Here is a 24,458-nt window from a genome sequence, read left to right as displayed (position 1 = left end):
TGTTGATGAAACAGGTCACTTTGAGGGAGATTTACTAAACCTGGTGCACACAGAATCTGGTGTATCGGTGCATGGTAACCAATCAGCTTCTAATTTCAACTTTTTTCCTGGAAGATGATTGGTTACTATGCACAGCTGCACCAGATTCAGTGTGCACCCACCAGTTTTAGTAAATCTCCCCATGTATGTCCAAGATACGCCAGGGCTGCCAGATTTTGTTAAAGTTGTTGACTGATTTATTAAGCCTAGCGATTAAATATTTCATATTATAAGCATAATGTATGCATTTATATAGGTCTTCTTTAGATGGTGGGGATGCCTTCCATTTTAAGGCTTTTAGGCATCTGGTTGCGGATCGTGAAAACAAACTTTTAGTACCTGGATGATGATGGCTGCATCTTTAAGATGCAAGAATCTCATGCGCTGTAATCTTGACCTTATCCAGCGCTGGAGAAGAACAATTCTTTGTAATACTGTCTGATGTAACATGTCACGAAGGCACTGACGTTCCTGTTCCTTCAGAAAAACCTGAAAAAGCAAAATACAATGACCAAAAGACAATACTAGATTACACCAATATTTGCTGTTGAGTAGGTAAAGTGCACTAAATGAGCCCTATGAAATACTCATGAGCATTTGGAATACTGTGTAAAATTATCCAGGTATGTGAAATTCATTCATTACAAATTCCATGCGATAGCAATGTAAAAGGGCCAATTCATTCCTTACCATAGTCTTCCCAACTTGATATAGCTCAGGGCTGTGACCAATCCTCCAGAAGAATTCCTGGATACGCTGGCGGGTACATGTAACATTTCTTGGCAACAATACTGAGAACTGATTTACAAAGTCCTAGGGAATAAAGTAGGAATTTCAGTAACTGGTAAAATAATAAACTGTAAGTACATACAGTAAGTGTTCCAACAGGTTCTTTAGGTCTTTGTCGGGCACAATGACAACGACTTCCTCCACTGCTTGCCATACAGGACAGCTATACCTAAACACACTCACTGCAGGCTCCTAGCTGTTTTAGACTTACAAAGAAACCAAAGTAAAAAAAAAAGGGCTGTATACCCACAAGGAGTTCATGATTTATCATAGGATGAACAGACAAAAGGTAGCAATGTATAGAGAATATTATTATGCTGGGGCTATTATGGAGATTTCAGGTACATTCTGGTTTCCTTTCTAAGTCAAACACTGTCCTAATTGAGGAATATAGTGCATCCTTTTAATGTGCAGAAGGGTGATCATTAAGCCACCACTGATGTCTTTACAGTAGTATACACCTTAAAGTAAGAATTAATGCAGTTAGGATATGTTTGCAACAACGCAGATTTTCAGAGGAGCACGCAAAAATACTTCAGAGAATGTCTGTACTTTGTGCTGAAATAGAACTCCTTCCTCTGTGACAGCAAATAGATTCATTAAACAGAATGAACAGGTATTGATACATAAATTGTTGATCGGCACAAAGCAACTGAAGGCAGCCCCCTACAGGCCATACCCCTCTGATGCATCTGTTGTCTGATGCTGCATCCTAAAAACAAATCTGACCAGCTTCTTGTAGAACCGAGATATTATTAAATCCCATCCTGTGAGCACAATGCAGACAGAAACACCTCCAGACAGAGAGACCATTCCCTCAGGTCTAGATAATGTCTGCTGAGAAAACCTGCCTGCTAGTTTTCCACCCAGGGAAAAAGTGTACCATGGAACATGATACTGGACAGGACAGGATAGATTCTGATAGGGCTGATAAAAGCCACAACTGTGGCACTGTCAGAATACACCTGGACCAGATGACTGGTCAGAAGGGAGGTCCAGTAGGTGAACAGCTTGTAACCCTAGGATGCCAATTAGAAGCATTAGTTCTACTTGAGACCAACAATCATGGACAGACAGATGATACCGAACTGGGACCTCAGCTTCTATGTTGCACTTCCAAAAGTTCCCCTTGTATCCAATCCGACAGGCATCACACTGATACTTGGTCAATGAGGGCAGATATTGTGGGATTAACTTCCAATCTCTGTCACAATTATGCAGGTTAAAGATTACACAGACAGGAGTAAAATGGAGGTGCAAATCAAATGCCATGGGAGTACTCCCAGTAACATGTTTCACTGCAGTGGATGACACGCTCGCCCAGATATCAGCAGTCAAAATACAAATCGTAGGAGTTGGAAGTGTTTTTGTAGGTGGCATGTTTGGGACAGATGGTCATCTTCAGCCTGCACTTATTAACATCTAGGCAAGGGGCATACAACCATTGAACTAGTTTTGCTGGGAATCCAACCAGACGTAAAGTCCTGCAAGTGCAGTTGCTCCAGAGATTAGTAAATGTGCAGAAGCTCTGCTGACTTCCATCATCCAATCATGCAAGCAAAAATGCTTCTTTTTTTTTTTTTCCTTGCACGTGATTGGGTACTCTTTGCAAAGTGAAGCCTCACCTCATTTACTAAGCTCTGGAGCAATTGTACCTGCAGAAGACAACTGCACTTTGCAAGCTGCACAGTCTATCAATCTGAAAGAGTCCTGTGGTAAACTGAACATGGACAGGTAGCCAATGCTGATTGCAGAATTATCAAAGAGAGACCCAAGGGGAACACTTGCACCTCTTGACTGTAGAAACGTACAAAACTGTATGGCTGTAACTGACAGAACACTAGTAAACTTAGTTAACTTGTAAAACTTGCGCCTGTGGGTTGACTGGAGTACTTCTAGGATTTCAGTATCTGACTGAATCTACCAGCAGCCATAGATTGTGGAAAAAACTTTTTATATGAACAGGAAAAAAAAAAAAAAAAGCTGAAGAAAACATGCCCAATTTCTGTAAGCCTTTTCTTCATACACAACACAATTTCCCGAGGAGCCATCCAGCTTGCACATAAAAGCAGGTTCTCACTTTCCTCCTTTTTGTACAAGGCCATCCACAGACTATAGTCATCAAATACAAAACTTGTAGAAAAAATGGATTTTTGTAAGAACTTACCGTAAAATCCTTTTCTCTTAAGCTCATTGACAGACGTAGTCTTCTTGATTCTCAAGAGCTGGGTTATGTTGTCTCCGCAGGAGTAGGACTAGGCAGAATGACAAAACGTTCTGGCTCCACCCTAGGGGGCAGTCCCTGAGGGTATATCCTCCCTCTCTCTGCTACAGGGAATCAGTTCTGTTTAAAGCAGTACAGAGAAATTAACCCAACCCAACTCAATGATAGAGGGGCGGGTACTACGTCTGTCAATGAGCTTAAGAGAAAAGGATTTTACGGTAAGTTCTTACAAAAATCCATTTTTCTCTATCGCTCATTGACAGACGTAGTCTTCTTGATTCTCAAGAGCTGGGACATCCAGAAGCAGTGCCACAAATGAGGGGTGGGATTGACAAAATCAAATCCAATCTAGTAGGCCCAACCGGTGCCAAACTAGAAGTTTTAAAGGCTCATTATAAACAAAGAATGAGACTAAAAGAAAAAATTTTCCAACGGAAAAAAACCCTCGAGGTAGACCACTGGTCTCCTCAAATTGCGGCCTGCAAAACCTTGCGGCCAAATGAGGCATCAGACGATGCCATTACATCAACTTTATAATGTTTAGAGAAGGTATGCACCGACGACCAGGTAGCCGCCTTGCACACCTGGACCACTGACGCCTGATGGCGAAAGGCCCATGACGCACTAAGTGCCCAAGTGGAGTGCGCCTTAACAGGGAACGGGGGCTGCCGACCCTTAATAGAATAAGCCTGTACTACCGTCTGTCTGATCCATTTGGAAATGGTCGCGGCAGATGCAGGCAACCCCTTTTTGGGTCCATCTGGGATCACAAAAAGTGAATCCGTCTTGCGAAACGAGTCTGTCGTTTTCAAGTATACCCTGATCGCCCGGACCACATCCAAGGAGTGCAAAGCAAATTCCCGAGGATGACTGGGCTTAGGACACAGGGAAGGTAATACAATTTCTTCATTCAGATGAAATTCTGAAACTACTTTTGGTAGGAAGGATGGATTCGGACGAAGAACCACCTTATCTCTATGAACCACCAGATATGGTGAACGACAAGATAATGCGGCCAGTTCTGACACCCTGCGTGCAGAAGTAATAGCCACCAAGAAGGCCACCTTCTGGGACAACGTGGGTAGAGGAATCTCCCTAATATCTTCAAAGGGAGGTTTCTGAAGAACCGACAACACTAAATTAAGATCCCAGGGGGGTAACGGCGCGTGCACTGGCGGAGCCAGATGTCGCACCCCCTGGATGAAATTCCGCACCAAGGAATGAGTAGCCAAAGGCTTCTGAAAGAAGATGGCTAATGCTGAGACCTGACCCTTGATAGTACTCAAGGCCAGTTTCTGCTCAACCCCTTGTTGCAGAAAAGCCAATATTCGACTAATCGAATAAGACCGAGGACGGAACCCTAAAGGTTCACACCATGCAATGTAGGACTTCCATGTGCGATGATAAATCTTTCTGGAAGTCGCTTTCCTTGCTTCAACTAGAGTAGGAATAACTGAAGCTGACAAACCTTTGTCCTTCAGCACCTGGGTCTCAATAGCCAGGCCGTTAAAGCCAGCGATCGTAAAGCAGGATGGAAGATCGGTCCCTGAGACAGTAGATCCTCCCTGAGAGGAAGTCTCCATGGGACGTCCGCCACCAGTCTGACCATGTCGGCGTACCAAGCTCGACGAGGCCAGTCCGGAGCTACCAGGATTACTGGGATTCCTTCCTCCTCTACCCTGCGAAGAAGTCTTGGCAGTAACGCGAGAGGAGGGAAGGCATATATTAGCTGGTATTGCCCCCACGGGGCGATCAGTGCGTCTGCGGTTTCTGCTAGAGGATCGCGGGAGCGAGCCACGAATCTCTGAACTTTCCTGTTGAATCGTGATGCCAACAGATCCACATCCGGTGTGCCCCACCGTAGGCACAACTGGTGGAAAACGTCTGGATGGAGGGACCATTCCCCCTGATCCAGGGTCTGACGGCTGAGATAATCTGCCTGCCAATTCTCCACCCCCGGAATGAACACCGCAGAGATTGCTGGAACAAATCGTTCCGCCCAGCGAAGAATGCAAGCCACTTCTTTGGCCGCTCGGACACTCTTGGTGCCCCCCTGATGATTGACATAAGCCACGGCCGTGGCATTGTCCGACTGGATCCGAACCGGGCTGCCCTGGAGCTGCTCGGTCCAGTGAATCAGACAAAGTCTGATCGCTCTCAGTTCCAATACATTTATCGGTAATCTGGATTCTTCCGGGGACCAAAGTCCCTGGACAGATAACTGACCAAGAATTCCTCCACATCCGGATAGACTGGCATCCGTGGTCACTATCGTCCAATATATTGGCAGAAATGACTTTCCCTGGCTGAGCATTGGAGACCGAAGCCACCAAACCAGAGACTCTCTGGTCTGTTTGCTCAATCGTATCTGATTGTCCAGGGATTCCGGATTCCGATTCCATCTGAGAAGAATCTCTTGCTGAAGAATTCGGGTATGGGACTGGGCAAATGGGACTGCTTCGAATGAAGCCACCATCAACCCCAGAACCCTCATGCACGTCCGAAGGGAAGACCAGCTGTTGGACAGTAACAACTGGACTGCTGATTGAATCTTTCGAAGTTTCCCTACCGGAAGGAAAACTCTCGTCCTGACTGTGTCTAGAATTAGACCCAGATATTCGAGCCTCTGGGTGGGAACCAGAAATGACTTTTGCTGGTTCACCAGCCACCCGAATTCCTGTAAAGAAATCATAGTAATTTCTATGTTTTGTAGCAAGGTCTGAGGAGATTCTGCATGAAGCAGAAGATCGTCTAGGTAACCTAGAATCGATATACCTCTTTGGCGCAGAAGTGCCAACATTGGGGCCAACACCTTTGTGAAGACCCGCGGAGCCGTGGCGAGACCGAAAGGTAACGCCACAAACTGATAGTGGTTCTCCTCTACGGAAAAGCGTAGAAAACGCTGATGTCCTGCGAAAATGGGAATGTGAAGATAGACGTCCTTGATGTCTATGGACGCTAGGACATCCCCTGGATGCAGGAAGGCTGCTACCGTGCGAATGGACTCCATTCTGAATCTTCTTATGTTGACGAAAGAATTGAGTGCTCTTAAGTCCAGAATTGGACGCACTTTGCCCTCTTTCCTGGGTATTGTAAACAGGTTTGAATAAAAACCCTTGAAACCGTTCTGTCCAAGGAACGTGGACTACCACTCCTTGTAGTAAATCTGTGACTGCTCTCCGCAGATCTTCTAAACGATCTGCGGATAGACGGATATTGGAAGGGAAGAATCGCGCCGGTGGGAGAGATCGAAACTCGATCTTGTACCCTGACCTTATGACTTCGCAAACCCATTTGTCCGGGATTCTGGAAAGCCATGGATCCGGGAACCGGCGAAGACGTCCCCCCACCCCAGTTATGGGTGGGGGCGCACCTTCAGGCTTTGGATGGTTTATCTTCGGGTCTGGAGGGGGCGGGCTTTTGCTTGCCCGACCACCGACCCCTGACGCCTCCTGCAGGAGCTTTGGAGGACTTAGTTTTTTCACCCGCTGGACGAAAAAACCTCTTGTGAGCAGAAAAAGAAGGCCCTCGTCTTTGACGAGTTCCTTTACCTTTAAAATTTTGCGGTAAAAAGGTGCTTTTTCCACCGGTGAGATCCTTAATGATCTCATCTAAGTTGGCTCCAAATAGACGCTCTCCTGAAAAGGGGATATTAGCCAATGCTTTTTTGGAACCTTGGTCGGCTATCCAACCTTTTAGCCACAGTGTACGCCTGAGAACCACTGCTGAGACTGATGCTCGCGCCATTAATGGAGTGGCGTCTAACGCCGCATCACATACAAACTGTAACCCCTGTATCATTTGTTCCAACAAATCTGATACCGCCTGAGGGACTTCTTCTAAGTCCCGGCGTAACCACTTGGTCCATTCAGTTACAGCCTGCGAAACCAGACCAATAGCAATTATTGGCCTGAAAGCTGATCCAATCAAGGAAAACATGGTGCGAGACATAGCTTCTATCTTGCGATCCACTGGATCTTTAAAAGACGGAGCGTCTTCTAAAGGAATAACCGTGGCTTTATTCAATCTAGCAATAGGTGAATCCACCACAGGTGGTTCTGTCCATTTCTTAATAAGGGTTTCCTCAAACGGATAACGCCTGTCAATGCGTTTGGAAATATTAAAAGTGCGTTTTGGCAGACGCCATTCTTCATCGATTGGATTGCCAAAACATTTGGGCAATGGAAAAACCTTTGCCACTTTGATGCGCTTTTTAGTCCCAAAAGGGATCTCAGTTTCAGCTATTTCTGATGGAATACCCTGTAACCTTAAAGTCTCTTGAACAGATACAATGAGTGCGTTTACCAACGCTTCCTCTCGGGCTATGGCAGATGCCGAAACATCCTCCTCACTGTCTGAAGAGACAGGACCCGAGACACCAATACCAGATGAAGTACCTGCAACTGCAGAAATAGGCTCAGAGTCTGAATCCGAGGTTTCAGATAATAAGGGGTTAGGCGGGGGTCGCTTTCTTGCGCCCTGTCCCTGACAAGCCACTTCCACCCGGGACACAAAAGTTTCCATAATAGCTGAAAAAGATTCAATTGTCAATGGGGTGCTGGAGGATCCCGCAGACCCCTCGAGGGGATCCGGAGGAGATACATGAGTGGCAGGGTCCATGTTAATACAGGACACTTTGCCAGCAATAAACAAAAAAACTTTTTTTTTTTCTTTTTTTTTTTTTTTGTGTGTCTCCCCCTAGCGCAATAGCGCCCCTCAGAGTACCTGCTTCTCGATCCCAGAGAGAGAGAGAGGGACCCCCAAGGCTCACCAACCGATGCAGTGCAGTTTCCAACAAACTGCAGCCAGCGTCTGTCTTACACAGACTGGAAGGAGCTGTTTGCTTTTTCCCGGGCAGAAGGCGTGGCTCCGCCCCCTGTATACGCCTTCCGGCGTTCCCAGCCCTCCACGAGGAAGCTGGGCTCACAAAACATGGCCGCCCCCATAGAAGAGACATAAGACTCCAAAAACATGGCGGCCGACGTGACCTGAGGACATATATGTATTCGGTCTACGGCAAAATGGCGGCGGACCGCCGATATCGTCTTCCCAGCACATCCACCTGCACTCTGGTTCTCCTCTACCTGAGAGGTGACATATGGATCTACAGAGATACACTGCACATAAGGTAGGATTATACCTCCTATGTCTGCTGTAATGTTACAGTCTGCTGGGTAGAGTGTTAGCTCTTAAACCAAGTCCACTTCCCACAAACACATGCTGTATTACAAGGGGGACTTGTAAGTGTCAGATATATACTGACCATATATGGAGGGGCCCATAATATATACTGCCTCATAAATGAGGAAAAAAAGGGAACGTTTTACTCACCATACCGAACCGACAGGCACCCTCTCTTCATAATACCCTCTCCACCGGGGTGGGGGTTTGTGGACGCCTCGACTCTCTGGTCCTGGCGTCCAAGCGAGCTTTAACTCGCAAAGTCAGTCCCTTTACTGGGACTCCGTCGCGGCCGACTCAGCGCACTGGTCTGCACGCGCCTTTTAGGCAGAAACCGGGGTGACCACTGGATCTCACATCCAGCCCGTCGCCCGGCCCCGCATACTTACTTGAATATGTCGCGGCCGACCAAGCGCAATGCCTGGTCTGCACGCGCTCGTAGGCCGGCTGGGGTGACCACAAGTGTCGCCCAGTCCGGCATTTTTGCTTGAAAATCTCACAGGAAAAAACCACTGGAGAAAACTACCTAAAAAATGTCTTTTTCTTAAAGAAAAAAAGTCTTGCCAGGACCAAAAGATCCCAGCAAGGAGCTTAGGTCCTTACTCCTGACTAGACAGAAAAAAACTGATTCCCTGTAGCAGAGAGAGGGAGGATATACCCTCAGGGACTGCCCCCTAGGGTGGAGCCAGAACGTTTTGTCATTCTGCCTAGTCCTACTCCTGCGGAGACAACATAACCCAGCTCTTGAGAATCAAGAAGACTACGTCTGTCAATGAGCGATAGAGAAACAAAGTTTCCTAATGAAATTTAGCTTGCTCCCACGCATTCATCATGTGCTATATAGCCAAAATTACCACGCTCAGGTGTTTCTAGTGAAAGGCTCAGTAAATGCTGTAGACATTTCAGACAGGATCAGGTGACAGATGCATCAAAGTTACAGCCTCTAGGGAGCTGCATTCAATTGCTGTGTGCTTATCAACAATTTCTATGTCAATATCTGTTATTTCTGGTTTAATGGAACCACTTGCCATCACAGGGGAAGGAGATCTATTTCAGCACAAGACATTTCAGACCATTCTGTGCTTCCAATCTGTGACAACAGTTTGGGAAAGGCCTTTTTCTGTTCCACGATGACAGACAGTCAGGTCCATAAAAACATGCTTTGATGGGGTTAGTGTGGAGGATCCAAAGATGCCTGCACCTTACTAAACACCTTTGGAATGAATTGAAATGCAGACTGGGATACCGGTCTCCTCATCCATCACCTGACTTCACAAATGTTTTTTTTTTTTTTTTTTTTTTTTTTAAATGGGCACAAGCTCCCACAGACACACTCCAAAGTCTTGCAGAAAGCCTTCCCAAATGTGGAGGCTCTTATGGCTGCTAGAGAGGACTCCATAATAATGCCCACAGTATCTGAATAGGATGTCCAACAAACTCACATTGGATTGATGGTACAAAACTTTTGGCCATACTGTGTAAATAACAGAGCTCATGTGTACAAAAAAAGCCTGCATTCTAACCTGAAAGGGATACTTGCAGCTGTACCCAGATTGGCGAATTCGGACTGTTTCCAACATTCCTGTGTAACGAAGTTGCCTGAGCACCAATGAATCATTGAAACGCAAAGGCACCTGTACAATTAAGCAAAGGAAAATAAAAGAAAAGATAAATACATTCCAGCAGTAAGAGATGTGGTAGTAAGGTACACAAATATACTTTATCGGTCACTAATTATTTGCTTTGTTAAAGTAATCAAGATTGTTTGCAGACAAATGTGTGGCTTGTATCTTTGTTCAGCCATGTTGAAGAAAAAATACCATTATTAGTGACTCAGAAAACACACCACTGTGAAAGTGTGAAACCAATGCCAGATTAAGACCTTAACTGTACAGATAAGAAACCATATTTATTATCCCCTATACTAAAACAGCATTTAGTCCTTGCAGTGCAGGGGGCAGCACTACAAACAGTATTTTTTTTGCTGTGTTCAAAGCTGGGATTTAAGGCGGAACTCCACCCAAAAGGGGAAGTTCTGCTTTAAGGACTTGGCCTCTGCTCCTCTTGCACAATTGCCACTTTTGAGGAGCGCAGGGGAATACCCGATTTTGACAGGGTGGGTGCATGCACAGTAGGCACCCAGATGTGAACCCACAAGCTGTCACAGCTGGGTGCCCATAGTGAAGATGCCGGCGGCGCAAAGGGAGGACAGAGGATGAAGACGGCTGGGTGGAGTGGACCGTGGGACAGGTGAGTGGCTATTTTTCAAAAGTCATCAGCTACACTTTTTGTAGCTGCTGACTTTTATTTTTTGATAGGTGGCTGGAGCTCCTCTTTCAGAAGATTTAGGAATAAGAAATCTTTGATTAAGGCCAAAGGTTGTTAGTACTGAACTGTCATTATACACAGACCTATATTTGCAGGGTGGACTTGCTCAAGACTAGGCTCAGAATAAAGCAGGCTCCTTCCACAAATTCATTTTAAAAAGCATACTTGAGTTGGTTCTTTATTGCTGCAAATTATTGTGCAATTTGTGATAGGTGCTGTTAAACTCAATTTTAAGTTATTTACCTTTTCTGCATTGGAGCGGATGCATTTCACAAAATAGGGCTCTGCCTGACCCAAAGTTTCCATCAGTTTGTTTAAAGATGCCTAAAACAGTGCAAAAGAAAGGGGATTTCAAAATACACACTGGCATGGGGTAATCTGTGAGATGAAATGAACAGAAGGAAGACAATCAAAGAAACATGGAGCCGCACCTGGAACTGTGCACTGATACTTGGTGGCTTTTTCTTCTTATGCAGATGCAGCAAGGACTTGGTGATACGATCATGTAGTGTAAGGTTAGAGAGATGCTTTAGAGACTTCACATCCAACAAGTGCTAGAGTTTAAAGAAAAAGTTAAAAACATTTTAATTGTCTATGCAACAAACTCTCACCAATAGCTGTCAATGACGTCTAGGAAAATATCCTAAGAGTAGACCTTAATCAACATTACAGGAATGTTTGTATTCTTTATTTCTTTATCCAGGCAGATTCAAACAGTTCCTTTTTGGATACAGTTTAGTTTTATTAAAAGCAGCTTTCCAAACACATGTAACAATCAAGGTGAGATCATTAGTCAACAATAACCGGGCCCTCATGCAGAAATTCAACCAAACATTAGAACTGAGGTGAAGGAGATAAAGGAACGCTGGGAGCAAGAGAAAAAAGGAGAAGGAATAGAGAAAGAGAGAAGGAAAAAAAGGAGCGTCTCTTCTCTAAAGGCCAAAATCTACGTATCAACGTCTAAAAGATAACCTGTGGGTTCTGAAAGTTGAAGAGTTGATGTAATCTACCAGGTACACTAAGTGTTTCTGAAGTCATTAGTACTTGGTTGTGCCGCTCCAGGCTGAGGTGTAGAGCCTTACTGGCACTCAGGATAGAAGGGATACCAGCGTAAGAAAAACAAATTTAGTGAGAAATTAACATTTAAACATAAAACCACTGCTCGCCAAAGCGGATCAAGGTGTGGATGTATTCATGTTAAAGCCTCAGTCAATGCTGCTCCTCGGGCCATGTCCCCTGACATGTTTCACAGTGTCCACAGAAACATAATAAGGAGTCACAGGGGTCCCCCGGTGGACAGGGTGAAACATTTCAGGAGGTGTGGCCCGAGGAGCGGCACTGACTGAGACCTTCACATGTATACATCCACACTAGGATAAGCTATGGTGAGTGGCGGTTTTATATACGTTTTATACTGACGTGTTCTTATTAGTTTTGCCCGAGGAGCGGCACTGACTGAGACCTTCACATGTATACATCCACACTAGGATAAGCTATGGTGAGTGACGGTTTTATATACGTTTTATACTGACGTGTTCCTATTAGTTTTGCGGGGAATGTGTACAATCCTCCATTAGTATAACCTTGTTTGTTTTTTTTAACCACAATGGCATTGTGGGTGGCTGTGCAGTTTCCCACAGTTGTGGGATACATTACCCCTGCAGGGGATATGGTCAGTGCATTCTTGTACAACCCCAATTCCAAAAAATTTGGAACGCTGTGTACAATCTACGTAAAAACGGAATGCAAGGATTTGCAAAACTCTTAAACCCATATTTTATTCACAATAGAAACTAGAAAACATAAAATTGAGAAAATATACCATTTTAAGAAACAAAATAGGGTAATTTTGTAAATGAGGACAGCAACACATCTCCAAAAAGTTGGGATAGTTCAACAAAAAGCTGGTAAAGTACAATCCTAGTTCTAAAAAAAGTTGGGAAAGGGCCATGTTTACCATGATGTATACAGAATACAGCACCCATGTTTGCAAAACAAATGTCAAATTTCGATTTGTCTGACCACAGAACAGTTTTCCACTTTGCAACAGACCATTTTAAATGAGCTTTGGCCCAGAGAAGAAGGTGGCGTTTCTGGATCATGTTCAGATATGGTTTCTTCTTAGCATGATAAAGCCTTAACTTGCATTTTTGGATGGCACGGTGAATGGTTTTCACAGACCATGATTTTTTAAGTATTCCTGAGCCCATGCATTGATGTTCACCACAGAACCATGCCTGGTATTTATTGCAGTGCAATCTTAGGGCCCGAAGATCACAAGCATCCAATATTGCGTTTTGGCCTTTTCCCTTGCGCACAGAGATTTCCCCCAGGTTCTCTGAATCTTTTGATGATATTACGTATTATAGATGATGATATATTTAAAGTCTTTGCAATTTTTACATTGAGGAACATTATTCTGAAATTGACAATTTTTAGACATAGCTTTTAACAGACTGATGAACCTCTGCCCATATTTACTTCTGAGACACCCCGACTCTCTAAGATGCCTTTTTATACATAATCATGTTACTGACATACTGCCAATTAACCTAATTAGTTACAAAATGTTCTTCCAGCTCTTCCTTGCTGGTACCACTTATGCTAGCTTTTTTTTTTTGCCCTGTCCCAACTTTTTTGAGACGTGTTGAATTCATGTCAAAAATTACCTTATTTCTTTTCTTCACATTGTAATTTTTTTTTCAGTTTAAACATTTGATATGTTTTCTATTGTGAATAAAATATGAGATTTGTAAATCATTGCATTCGGTTTTTATGTAAATTTTACAAAGCATCCCTTTCTTGGAATTGGGGGGGTAGTTCATTTTTGAGAGATTGTTCAGAGTATAGGAAGTATATTATGCCTAGGCCCAAGACGGTGATGTTCCTGACCTTTCCCTTTCCAATCTTTTAGAAATTCTGCAACTGCAGATAAACCCCTAACAATTTGCAAGAGGGTACTACAGTTATACTGGCCCCACAAATATAGGGGAAAAGAGGGTAACATTGGAACTTTGTTTATTTAGGAAAAAATAAGTGCATCTAGCAGTGATGACCACCGGTAATTGCAAGTTGTGCGAACAGCCACAGATAGCTGCCGCCGCCAGCATTCAGTCATTACTGTAGACAGGCTCGGCAGCTGCAGCTAGCCGCTCACAGGTGACAAAAACAGCAGCAGAAATCAGCAGTTTCCTGTTGCTGCCTTTCAGAATGGGACTAGTCGCTCATGTGAATGTAACCTACTTGTTTACATGATATTATGTTTCACTCTGTCAGCTTAACCATGAATAAGAGCTGTCAGGTTGAAGGACTGCTGACTGAAACAAGTTGCCAATACTCTGGCACCTCAGTAGGAAAAAGCATTGTAAGTTTAGTTCCAAAATTCTGACGTATGTGGTAGATTGCTATTCTAATTGGTCACCATCTGCTGCCCACTATGAATGTGGATAGAGTAGGGGATCGCTCTGGAGTAGAGTATAGGATCTGTAACTTTAATATTCACACTGGCATAAGAGCGAATGAAAACAAGAGTGCAAGCACTCCCCTTTCCCAACAGTGATATCAAGTACCTATGCCAGGACTCTGAGATGTAAGAGTAGTATGGATTAGGAGTATGTATATCGTCACACGGACACTGGCTTGTTTACTAAAGGGTAGGGATGCGCGGATAGCAAGCATTTGTGAGAGTACTCGCGCAAATTCTCCCGATACTGAAACCGATACTTTGCAGTGCAATTTGCGTCAGTACAAAATGAATGGGTGCAATTAGCACTGCAAAGAATCTGATGAGATTTGAACAGTAATGTGGTGTGATTCCCCCTACTGCTCCTGTGTGTGTGTATATAAAAAGGGAAAAGTGTCATCTAGTGGGCAGTTTATTAAAAATGTTAGAACTCAAAAGTACATATCTGGCCAAATGCAAAATCTTCATAGGTGTTCCGGTCCCACCGATGATAGCAAATCACACCTGCTGTTGGTGCGCACAGGGCTGGAGGAGATGTAGAGGTGGTCTGCCCCCAAACTGACATCATTTCCGCCCTATACCCATGGAATCCCCGAACATCTCCTCCAGCTCTAGGAGCACCTCCAGAGGCCATGATTTGCTATCATCAGCAGGACCGGGACACCTATGCAGATTTGGCATTTAGCCAGATATGTACTGTGAGTTCTTTTTATAAAACTGCCCACGAGATGGCGCTTTTCCCTTTCTATACACACCCACAGGAGCAGTGGGGAGAATCGCACCGCATTCCTGTTTAAATCGCAAGCAATTCTTTGCAGTGCAATTTACACCAATTTTTGTTTTTGTACTGACGCAAATTGCACCACAAAGTATTGGTACTGGCGAGTACTTGACGGAAGGTAAATAAAATAAACAAGAATTTACAGGAATTCTTCTTAAGACTTGGTTTTTAGTAGAGACAGTGAGAATTCATATAGACTCTTACCTTGGGAAGAGCCGGCTTTGATTTTGTGTTCTTGTTCCTCCTGAAGAGAAAAAAAAAATCATCATCATCCATAATAAGCACATACTGTCCTCCAAAACCTTTACTAGCCATAGCCATTGATATAATATATCTGCATATTCTTAATGTCTCCCACACACAATATCAACAAAAATATTTCCTGAAATGGCCAGAATTGCTTCTTGTATGTCTACAAATTTTGTCAGTGGTGTTCTTCTTACATTAGAATGCCGTGAGCTCTCTCCAGTAGTTTGCTGTCACTGCTGTTATTCAGGTTGGAGCTGGGGGAGCTAATAAAGATTCCGCCACCTTCGAGGTAGGAACCAGAGGAGGACAGCAGGCTCAGTCTACGTGAAGTCCAGTTCAGCTCACTTAAAAACAAAAAGCACATTGAAAAAAAAAAAGAAGGGAAAATAGGTGAAAAAAAAAAAGAAGGGAAAATAGGAGAATAAATAAATCTAAGACATGGAAAAATTGCAGTTTGTTGGAAAACATCTGCTACTGCTTATCAGATTGTTCTCCATCACATAAGGTAAAAAAGGGATGCAATCATTTGCCATAAAACTACAATCAACATTTCACAAGTCAAAAAAAAATTATACACGGCACTTATAAGGCCACTTTGACACGATTGGACCGATCAGGTCCGCCTGTTCGTTTTTCAGGCAGAACTGATCGGGCCACCCATTCTCCTCTACGGAGAGGCGGATGTCAGCGGAGATGTGTCCGCTGACACCCGTCTGTCACCCGATCCGACAAGATCCACTTAAAACAGACGGATGGCGATACGTTCGCCATCCCTCCCCCCATAGAGGAGAGTGGGACTCTCCTCCCCGCTGAGCTAGTGGAGTCCGTTGAGCAGATCCGGCCCCGTGAGGAAGGGGCCTTGTAAATAAAGGCAGATATAAGATCTCACAGAAAATCTTCCTGTCTATAGCCAAAATACGGCTAGTGTTAAACTATTCATGCAAGTAATTCATCTCTACCAAAAAATAACTGTAATCCTGCATGAGCAACCTGCATTGCAGTTTTTTTTTTTTACATGCACCTGTAGTTTGAGATGCTGCAAATGAGGCAGTAAGCAAATGCAGGAAAGCAGTCCCATTTTCACACAAAACTGGGGTTTTGGTATGTCTGGTATGCGTAAACTAAATAGAATTTAGATACTTCAGCCCTCACTTTATTATATAAAGAAGCCCAATATATAAATATATATTATATAAAGAAGCTTGCACACTATGATGAACCATTTACCTAATATAGGATTATTTGAGCGTTAGCTATTGAGGCGTGTAAACAAAAATGATTAAAGAAAACAACCATCACAATAGGCAGGCAAACCCAACAAGAATACTTACCGTGGACTTCTTTCTTGTATGGTGTTTACTCCCTGTAGGTCAGAAAGTGGGGTCCGAGGGGTCCGGCGGGGAATATCTGAAAGGGAATTGTGTGTTCAGATAAACAAATCAGGTTCTCTAGGAGGAATCAAAGTCCTCCAACATATGGTCTGTGTACCTGAGCTTTAATGTCTGTGTATTGTAATATTTTACATGTAGCGATGTGTGAAATAGATGTGTCCCAAATAATAAATGTGTAGATCTCTACAACGATGTGCATCAGTACCAAAATTACATGAGTAGTGTCTAGATTCCTGCTCTGTGTGTGTGTATGGTTCACGGTTATAAACACATGCCTAAGAGATCATCACTTGCAATTCCACACTTTCTGTGCACAGATCAAAATATGGTTAAAAACACAAGGACATTACTAGAGGCATGACATGGGCTGCAAGCATCATTCCTGAGTGAAACAGCAAGACAGTTACTAGCAGGTCTGTGAAGATGTGCACATGCTTTCCCAAGAGGGCACATGCAGAGAAATGAGCGGGAGGCATAGCAAATACACAAGAAAAGTGGAACATGCAAAAGTGAGTTTTGTTACAAGCGCTGTACCAAGTAAGAATCAAATGCAATCTGAGTTCTCATTAAGTACTAAGTCCAATATACTTTACTCTTAAAGTGGAACTACACTGCATCTGAGCACCACAAAATAAAAATGCGATTTGATTAATTTCTATTATATTAACAAACTCATCCACCCATTTAGGTCTCCATGCTCAATTTTGCTCACTTTGAAAAACACCCCCCCCTAGAATTTTTGGCTGCGGCCATCTTGAGTAAGGGCAGAGGATTCATGTAGCATTTACTTAATTGAATCCATTTGCCCATAGCGTATTCATGGAAGGCAGAAGGGTGTGCTTAGTTGAGAAAACTCCTCCTCTCCTCCTGGGATGTATGACATCATTTGCCTGGACATGGAAACCAGTAAAGAAACTGAAGAAATGCAAAAAAAAGTCTAAAACAAGCAAGTATGATCTACTTTCCTATCTATTTACTTATGCTAGCAGCATAAGGATTAAAAATAATCAAGGTTTATTGAGAGAGCGAAGTTCCACTTTAAGGGCTTATTTTTCCTAAAAATGCAACCTGCCCCGGTTCCAGCAGTCCGGCTGTTTACACCTCAGTGCTTGTGCGGTGGTATATTTAATAATGTCCTTCCAAACTACTGCATAAAGCATTTTTGAGTGTGCTTACTTAAAGCCAAACTAAATTATTCTATCCTTTACAGCCAAGAAAGCTGACATCTTAATCTCGGTTTCATATGCTTGGTGCTGCACACGTGATCAGCTATGACACAGCCAATTGATAACTTGATAGTTCGGTAGATAGTTCGGTAGAGAGCCAACATAAGCAAATTGACCACTGTGAAAGTTTTCATTCATGGCATGCCTTGAATACAACAGTTTTGGGAAAATGTTATATTGGTGGGTTTTGTTCTGCTTATGGAACTCATCCTGGGACATCTCATCACTGCTGTGATTGGCACATACTGTGAACACGTTTTAAAAGAGAAGTAGGAGTTTGGTTATTTTTTCAGATTTATACTTACCTAGGTGGATGCAGTATCAGTCCGATGCTGCATTTGTCCCCCGCCGGCTGTAAGACAGAGAGCCAATTGATCAAACACCACCGATCGCTTGATTCTTGGGGCTCCCTGAACAGAGAGCTGCTGTCAGTCGCCGCTCTCTGCTCTTCCCCCTTGTGCTTAATGAAGCGCTGGGCTGTGGGGGGGGGGAGGCGGCTCGCTGAGAGGCTGAGACGGGTGCTGGTCCAGGCATCCATTACAGAGTGTATATTATATATATATATATATATATATATATATATACACACACACATACATACATACATACATACACACACAAACACACACATACTCTTTGAAAGCAACAAGAGAGGTTTGAAACAAGCCCTCACTGACCAGTGATTTTGCTACCTCGATTTGATCTGCAATTGCCATGGTGCTGCACATGTGATCAGTTATGACACCAGCCATTTGATGGTTTACAGTTCATTTAAAAGCTGACATAAGCACACTAATACTTGTGTCAGTAATCATTCAATAAATGTCTTGAATGTACAGTATCTCACAAAACAAAGTACATCCCTCACATTTTTGTAAATATTTTATTATATCTTTTCATGTGACAACACTGAAGAAATGACACTTTTCAACAATGTAAAGCAGTGAGTGTACAGCTTGTATAACAGTGTAAATTTGCTGTCTCCTCAAAATACTCAACATTCAGCCATTTATGTTTAAACCACTGAAAACAAAAGTGAGTACACCCTAAGTGAAAATGTCCAAATTGAGCCCAATTATCCATTTTCCCTCCCCTCATGTGACTCGTTAGTGTTACAAGGTCTCAGGTGTGAATGGGGAGCAGGTGTGTTAAATTTGGTGTTATCGCTCTCACCCTCTCATACTGGTCACCGGAAGTTCAACATGGCACCTCATGGCAAAGAAATCTCTGAGGATCTGAAAAAAAGAATTGTTGCTCTACAATGACGATGACCTAGGTTAAAATAAGATTGCCAAGACCCTGAAACTGAGCTGAGCTTGGTGGCCAAGACCATACAGCAGTTTAACAGGACAGGTTAAACTCAGAACAGGCTTCACCATGATCGACCAAAGAAGTTGAGTGCACGTACTCAGCGTCACATCCAGAGGTGGTCTTTGGGAAATAGACGTACGAGTGCTGCCAGAATTGCTGCAGAGGTTGAAGGGGTGGGGGGTCAGCCTGTCAGTGATCAGACCATACCCCGCACACTGCATCAAATTGGTCTGCATGGCTGTCGCCCCAGAAGGAATCCTCTTCTAAAGATGATGCACAAGAAAGCCCGCAAACAGTTTGCTAAAGACAAGCAGACTAAGGACATGGATTACTGGAACCATGTCCTGTGGTCTGATGAGACCAAGATAAACTTATTTGGTTCAGAGGGTGTCAAGCGTGTGGCGGCAACTAGGTGAGGAGTACAAAGACAAGTGTGTCTTGCCTGCAGTTAAGCATGGTGGTGGGAGTGTCATGGTCTGGGGGTTGCATGAGTGCTGCCGGCACTGGGGAGTTACAGTTCATTGAGGGAACCATGAATGCCAACATGTACTGTGACATACTGAAGCAGAGCATGATCCCCTCCCTTCGGAGACTGGACTGCAGGGTAGTATTCTAACATGATAACGACCCCAAAGACACCTCCAAGAGGACCACTGCCTTGCTAAAGAAGCTGAGGGTAAAGGTGATGGACTGGCCAAGCATGTCTCCAGACCTAAACCCAATTGAGCATCTGTGGGGCATCCTCAAATGGAAGGTGGAGGAGTGCAAGGTCTCTAACATCCACCAGCTCCGTGATGTGAAGAGGACTCCAGTGGCAACCTGTGAAGCTCTGGTAAACTCCATGCCCAAGAGGGTTAAGGCAGCGCTGGAAAATAATGGTGGCCACACAAAATATTGACACTTTTTGCCAAATTTGGACATTTCCACTTGGAGGTGTACTCACTTTTGTTTCCATCGGTTTAGACATTGTAGCAAATTGTCATTTCTTCAGTGCTGTCACATGAAAAGATATAAAAATATTTACAAAACTGTGAGGGGTGTACTCACTTTTATAAGATACTGTAACTGTTTTGTGAAACAGTTAAATTAGTTGGTTTACTTCCACTTTAAATTGGAACTTTAATCAGAAAATTAAGTCCAGCTCGATCCCTTTAGGCTGGCCCCTTTTGCAGGTATAGCTATGTAAAACATTAAAAATAAGTGTCAATACTGTGTAAAATCCAGTAATACACTGTCTCAGCCCTAAAACGGAATAAAACCCTCCTATCTTTTACAGCCAAGGAAGCTGCTTCTGTTTGATCTGTAACTGCCATGGTGCTGCACATGTGATTAGTTATGACAGAAGCCATTTGATTGTTTGACAGTTTGGTTGAGGACACAATCAAAAATGTGACAGTTAGCAATCCCAGAATTCCAGAAATGTAATGGTTTTGTGACATGTTAAATTGATGGGTTTTATTCCGATTTATGATTTACTGCTGTTCAGGGGCTCTGGGATTCAGCAATATGACAGCCTCAAGCGTGAAGAAACAGGAGCAATGCTGGAGGCAATTTACAGCACAAACTAATTTTGGTAGCATAATTATTAATGTGGAATGTATGTTCCTCGCTAAATAAGGCTATTTTATTTTTATTGTCCAATATCCTCCCCTAAGTCCCTAATAAATTTTGGAGATGTTTTACCCATTTAGGAATAATGCTACACATCTGGTGGACATGCCCTTGGCTCACCATGTTCTGGTCCTCCATCTTTCTTTGTTTTAATCTTTTTTATTGCTTGTCCTCCATTTTTGATACATATAATCACTTCACACCACCTACACCATAATCTCCCCCCCCAACACCCCCTTCTTTCAATCCTTCCTGGGATCTATAGCTACTGTAAATAATAACTTTCACAGGATCTAATAGCAGCTGGGGGGGGGGGGGGGTTCATATCCAGGGCACTTGAAATCTACCGCCCCTCAATCCCTGAGGGAACAGGTGGATGAGATGCAATATTTGAAGCATCGATGACCCTGCATCATTTTTACACTTGCATTTTATAGTATATGGAGCCCCTGGCTACACTTTTGTTCTACAGAACAAAATCTTACTGGCTCCAAAATTATGGACATAGACATGGATATTCTCAAAAAAAAAAAAAAAACGAGCAGGATTTTTTTGTTATTCACCGTAAAATCTGTTTCTCTGAATTCATTGACGGACACAGCTCTTCATATTTTCCACCATAGGGTTATATTGCCCCTACAGGAGTAGGACACTAGGCAGAAAAATAAACTTGGCAATGCCTATAGGAACAGTCACCCCCCCTTCCTCCAGGCATGGTGCGGGGCGGATGTGGGTACTCCCTGGGTTGGTCAGACCTGCGAGTTCCCCCTCCTCTTACCCAGGCCCCCCAGTTTGCTGCCAGGTTACCTTACGGGCCGCCCCCCTGCCCTCCCCTTCTTTTTGGGAATAGACATGGATATTCTCAAAAAAAAAAAAAAAATCTACTTTTTTGCTACATTGCCTATCAGGTTTACGGTTTAGTGCCCATTTACACCACAACGCCTGCATTTTGTGCACGTTAATGCATACATGTTTAATGTGTCTGAGCATATTTACTATTACCAATAAGAACACTAATTTACATGCAAGGTAAATAAGCAAATCAAATTAATTTTGGCCTAAGTACATTCATACAGATTTGTTTAATCTGCTGAACACATTACCAGTTTGTTAGTCACAAATGTGTGAATGCTGAATTGAGCAATTTGCAGTGCATTAGAATATGTGCATTGAAATGTATTAGGTAAACCAAAAATTTGCAGTTTATTTATTTATTTATTTCAGGTACTTATATAGCGCTGTCAATTTACGCAGCGCTTTACATATACATTGCACATTCACATCAGTGCCCTCAGGGAGCTTACAATCTAAGGTCCCTAACGCACATACATACACAGTAGGGACAATTTTTTTTTTTTATACAGGATCCAATTAACCTACCAGCAAGTCTTTGGACAGTTTACAGATTTTCCTGATCCTACAATAACATCAGAATATTAAAAACAATTTAAAGGGTAAGTTCACCTACATTATGATATTCCCAAAATTGCCCTATGCAATTCCAAATGTTGTTGTGAATTGTGCATACCAATGGTCCTCTGCTGATTTAAATGGTGCACGTCTTCCCATTACACATGCAGCTGTTGGGGGGCTTCTCCACAAAGCTCAGCTAGAGGAGAGGGTGCACTGTGCAGGCGCGCACTCTGAATGGACTGGAGCGGCAGCCAGAGAAGCCAAATTATACAACGACTTGCAAGGTATAAGGAACTACAATAGTCTCAAGCTCTTTCGTTCAGCCCTCTTCTCCACCCCACAGACTATACATATCACCCTTACTTTCTTCTCCCTATACGTGCACTCATCACCTCCTGCTCATTCTAAACACGCGGTCACAACCATCAAGAAACTGGTGCATGTGTCCTCATGTAAATCCTCACTCACACGGGAATACTACAGCGTACACTCGTGCAAGGACCATATTTACCCGCATGGGGATGCACAGGTGTTCTGTGCATCCCCATGCAGGCAGTTCCATTCATGTCAATTGGAATGCAGCAGCTGCACGGTCAGAGGTGCTGCTCCCAATTTGACATCCTTGCAAGTGCACAGCCCTGAATGCACAGTTTGTGTTGGGGACCATCCACTAAAATGGATTTCAAATTAGAAGCAGTGGCTATGGCTGTGCAGTCCCTGCACCCCAACTGACATGAATGAGACTGCTTACACAGGGAAGAACAGGCATATATTGTAATATGCCCATGTGAATGAGGACTAAATTTCACTGCCATCCTACCTTCCTCACCATCCTGCTTATCCTAGCTTCTGGGGAAATTTCCCCTAATCATCTGCCCCTGCCATCCAGCTGGGTTTGCCTCCTGGAACACGTGACTGTGCACATCATCTGAGGTGGAAGGCATTGGTGATGTAGCTTTTCTAGGATGCATCTGTAAGGCCCTGGTTACATCACCAGTGTCTCACTTAGTCAGGAAGTGGAAAAACAGTATTGTAAAAGTAAAAGCAAAAAGTGTTTGTTTAATGAATGAAAATTTTTTTCACATCAGCATGCACCGCTGCATGCTGATGTGATTTGTAGTGAAAAGGTCTGCATTAACTCTCCATTTTGTTCCCCACTGCCTCCACCCACTGGCTTATTCATTGCACAAAAAATTGACAATCATTTCAAAAACAAGAGATTGATGCAATCTGACATACCACATCTACCATTACATTAATTACTTTCCTCTTTTGACTCTCCAACAACAGAGGAGGTCGCTATATGATTGTATGGTGTCTACCTAACTACCTCCTCTTCTCTGGACCACATTCCCTCAAAACTACCTCCAGTCACCCTCTCAGTTTAAATAACTGAAGTCCCATCTCTTTGCTCCTGTTTACTTCCAAACTCCTAAAACACCTTGTCTAGAACTATCTGAGCCATCACCTCCCCATTAACAACCTTTTCAACCCCTTAATACCTGCCTTTCACCTGTAACACTTCACAGAACCTGCCCCCCTAAAATTCACTAACGACTTAAGCTTGGTACACATTATTAGTCTTTTTCTGTTCAACCCAGCAGGCTGAATGAAACAAAAATGTCCGTTCCGATTAGAGCCGCTGTACTAACGATACAACATACAATTGAAGTACAGTGATCTCCCCCTCTGAGCTGTTGTGTTCTGACAGGGGGGCGACCCCCCGCCAGTACACTCCAATCAGCGATCTCTGCCATTGGCTGGGAGCGCCGATTAGGAGCCGGTTGGATGCTGGTTTTCCAGCATGCTCGTTCGAAGAAGCCGGGCAAAGGGCAGACAGGGTGACATACACACGGGCCGAATGTCAGACTTTTGCTTTTAACTGGCCGATGTTGGCTTGCATTCGGCCCGTGTATACGGTGCTTTACTCTCTAGCCTCCTTATCATATGCTCCTGTGCTCCCCTCTGGACTTCTCCAGAGCCTCTCTCATTCTATGGAACTCCCTGGCTATCTCCTACTCGGTCTTTCTTTGGGTGATCCCTGAAAACATAAACTCTTCAGGGAAGCCTATCCCATCTTCACCTAAATACTAAACTTTTACTTCCTCCATCGACCCTTTACAGTTAAGGCATTTTGTATTACTTGCTATTCCCTTTAGATGCTTTCCCTTACATTCCCTTCGTAAGCTCTCAAAAGCAGGGCCCTCTTGAATTAAATTGTATTGTAATTAGATTATTTATCTTTATCTACACAAATTGTGTGTGCTATCTAAATACTGTATAGCAAAAATGTATTTATTTTTGCTAGGGACCTACTAAGTAGGGAAAGTTAATAAACCGAATCACAATAATTGGTTAAAGGTTTTTAAAACCTGTAAAAAAAAAACCCAACAAACTTCAACTTCAATAATTAATTACAAAAAATCAAGACGCTGGAAGAAGATCCTAAAAT

General features: G+C 43.4%; 1 protein-coding gene across 4 annotated transcripts in view; it reads right to left on the bottom strand.

Annotated features, from left to right (window-relative positions):
• The window catches only part of MYO9A (myosin IXA), a 225,862-nt gene that overhangs the window by 49,350 nt on the left and 152,054 nt on the right, over positions 1-24,458 (bottom strand). For all 4 annotated transcript variants that reach the window (XM_082257060.1, XM_082257061.1, XM_082257063.1 and 1 more), the window contains 8 exons: positions 16,386-16,461; positions 15,249-15,398; positions 15,010-15,049; positions 10,993-11,115; positions 10,805-10,885; positions 9,757-9,867; positions 730-852; positions 379-528 (listed from right to left, as the gene is read on the bottom strand). In XM_082257060.1, coding sequence (XP_082113186.1) covers positions 379-528; positions 730-852; positions 9,757-9,867; positions 10,805-10,885; positions 10,993-11,115; positions 15,010-15,049; positions 15,249-15,398; positions 16,386-16,461 — 854 coding nt within the window. The remainder of the gene's footprint in view (positions 1-378; positions 529-729; positions 853-9,756; positions 9,868-10,804; positions 10,886-10,992; positions 11,116-15,009; positions 15,050-15,248; positions 15,399-16,385; positions 16,462-24,458) is intronic.

This window comes from Pelophylax lessonae (genome assembly GCF_965119305.1).
Source record: "Pelophylax lessonae genome assembly, chromosome: 4".
Classification (NCBI taxonomy): domain Eukaryota; kingdom Metazoa; phylum Chordata; class Amphibia; order Anura; family Ranidae; genus Pelophylax; species Pelophylax lessonae.
This window is presented reverse-complemented; position numbering and strand designations above follow the sequence as displayed.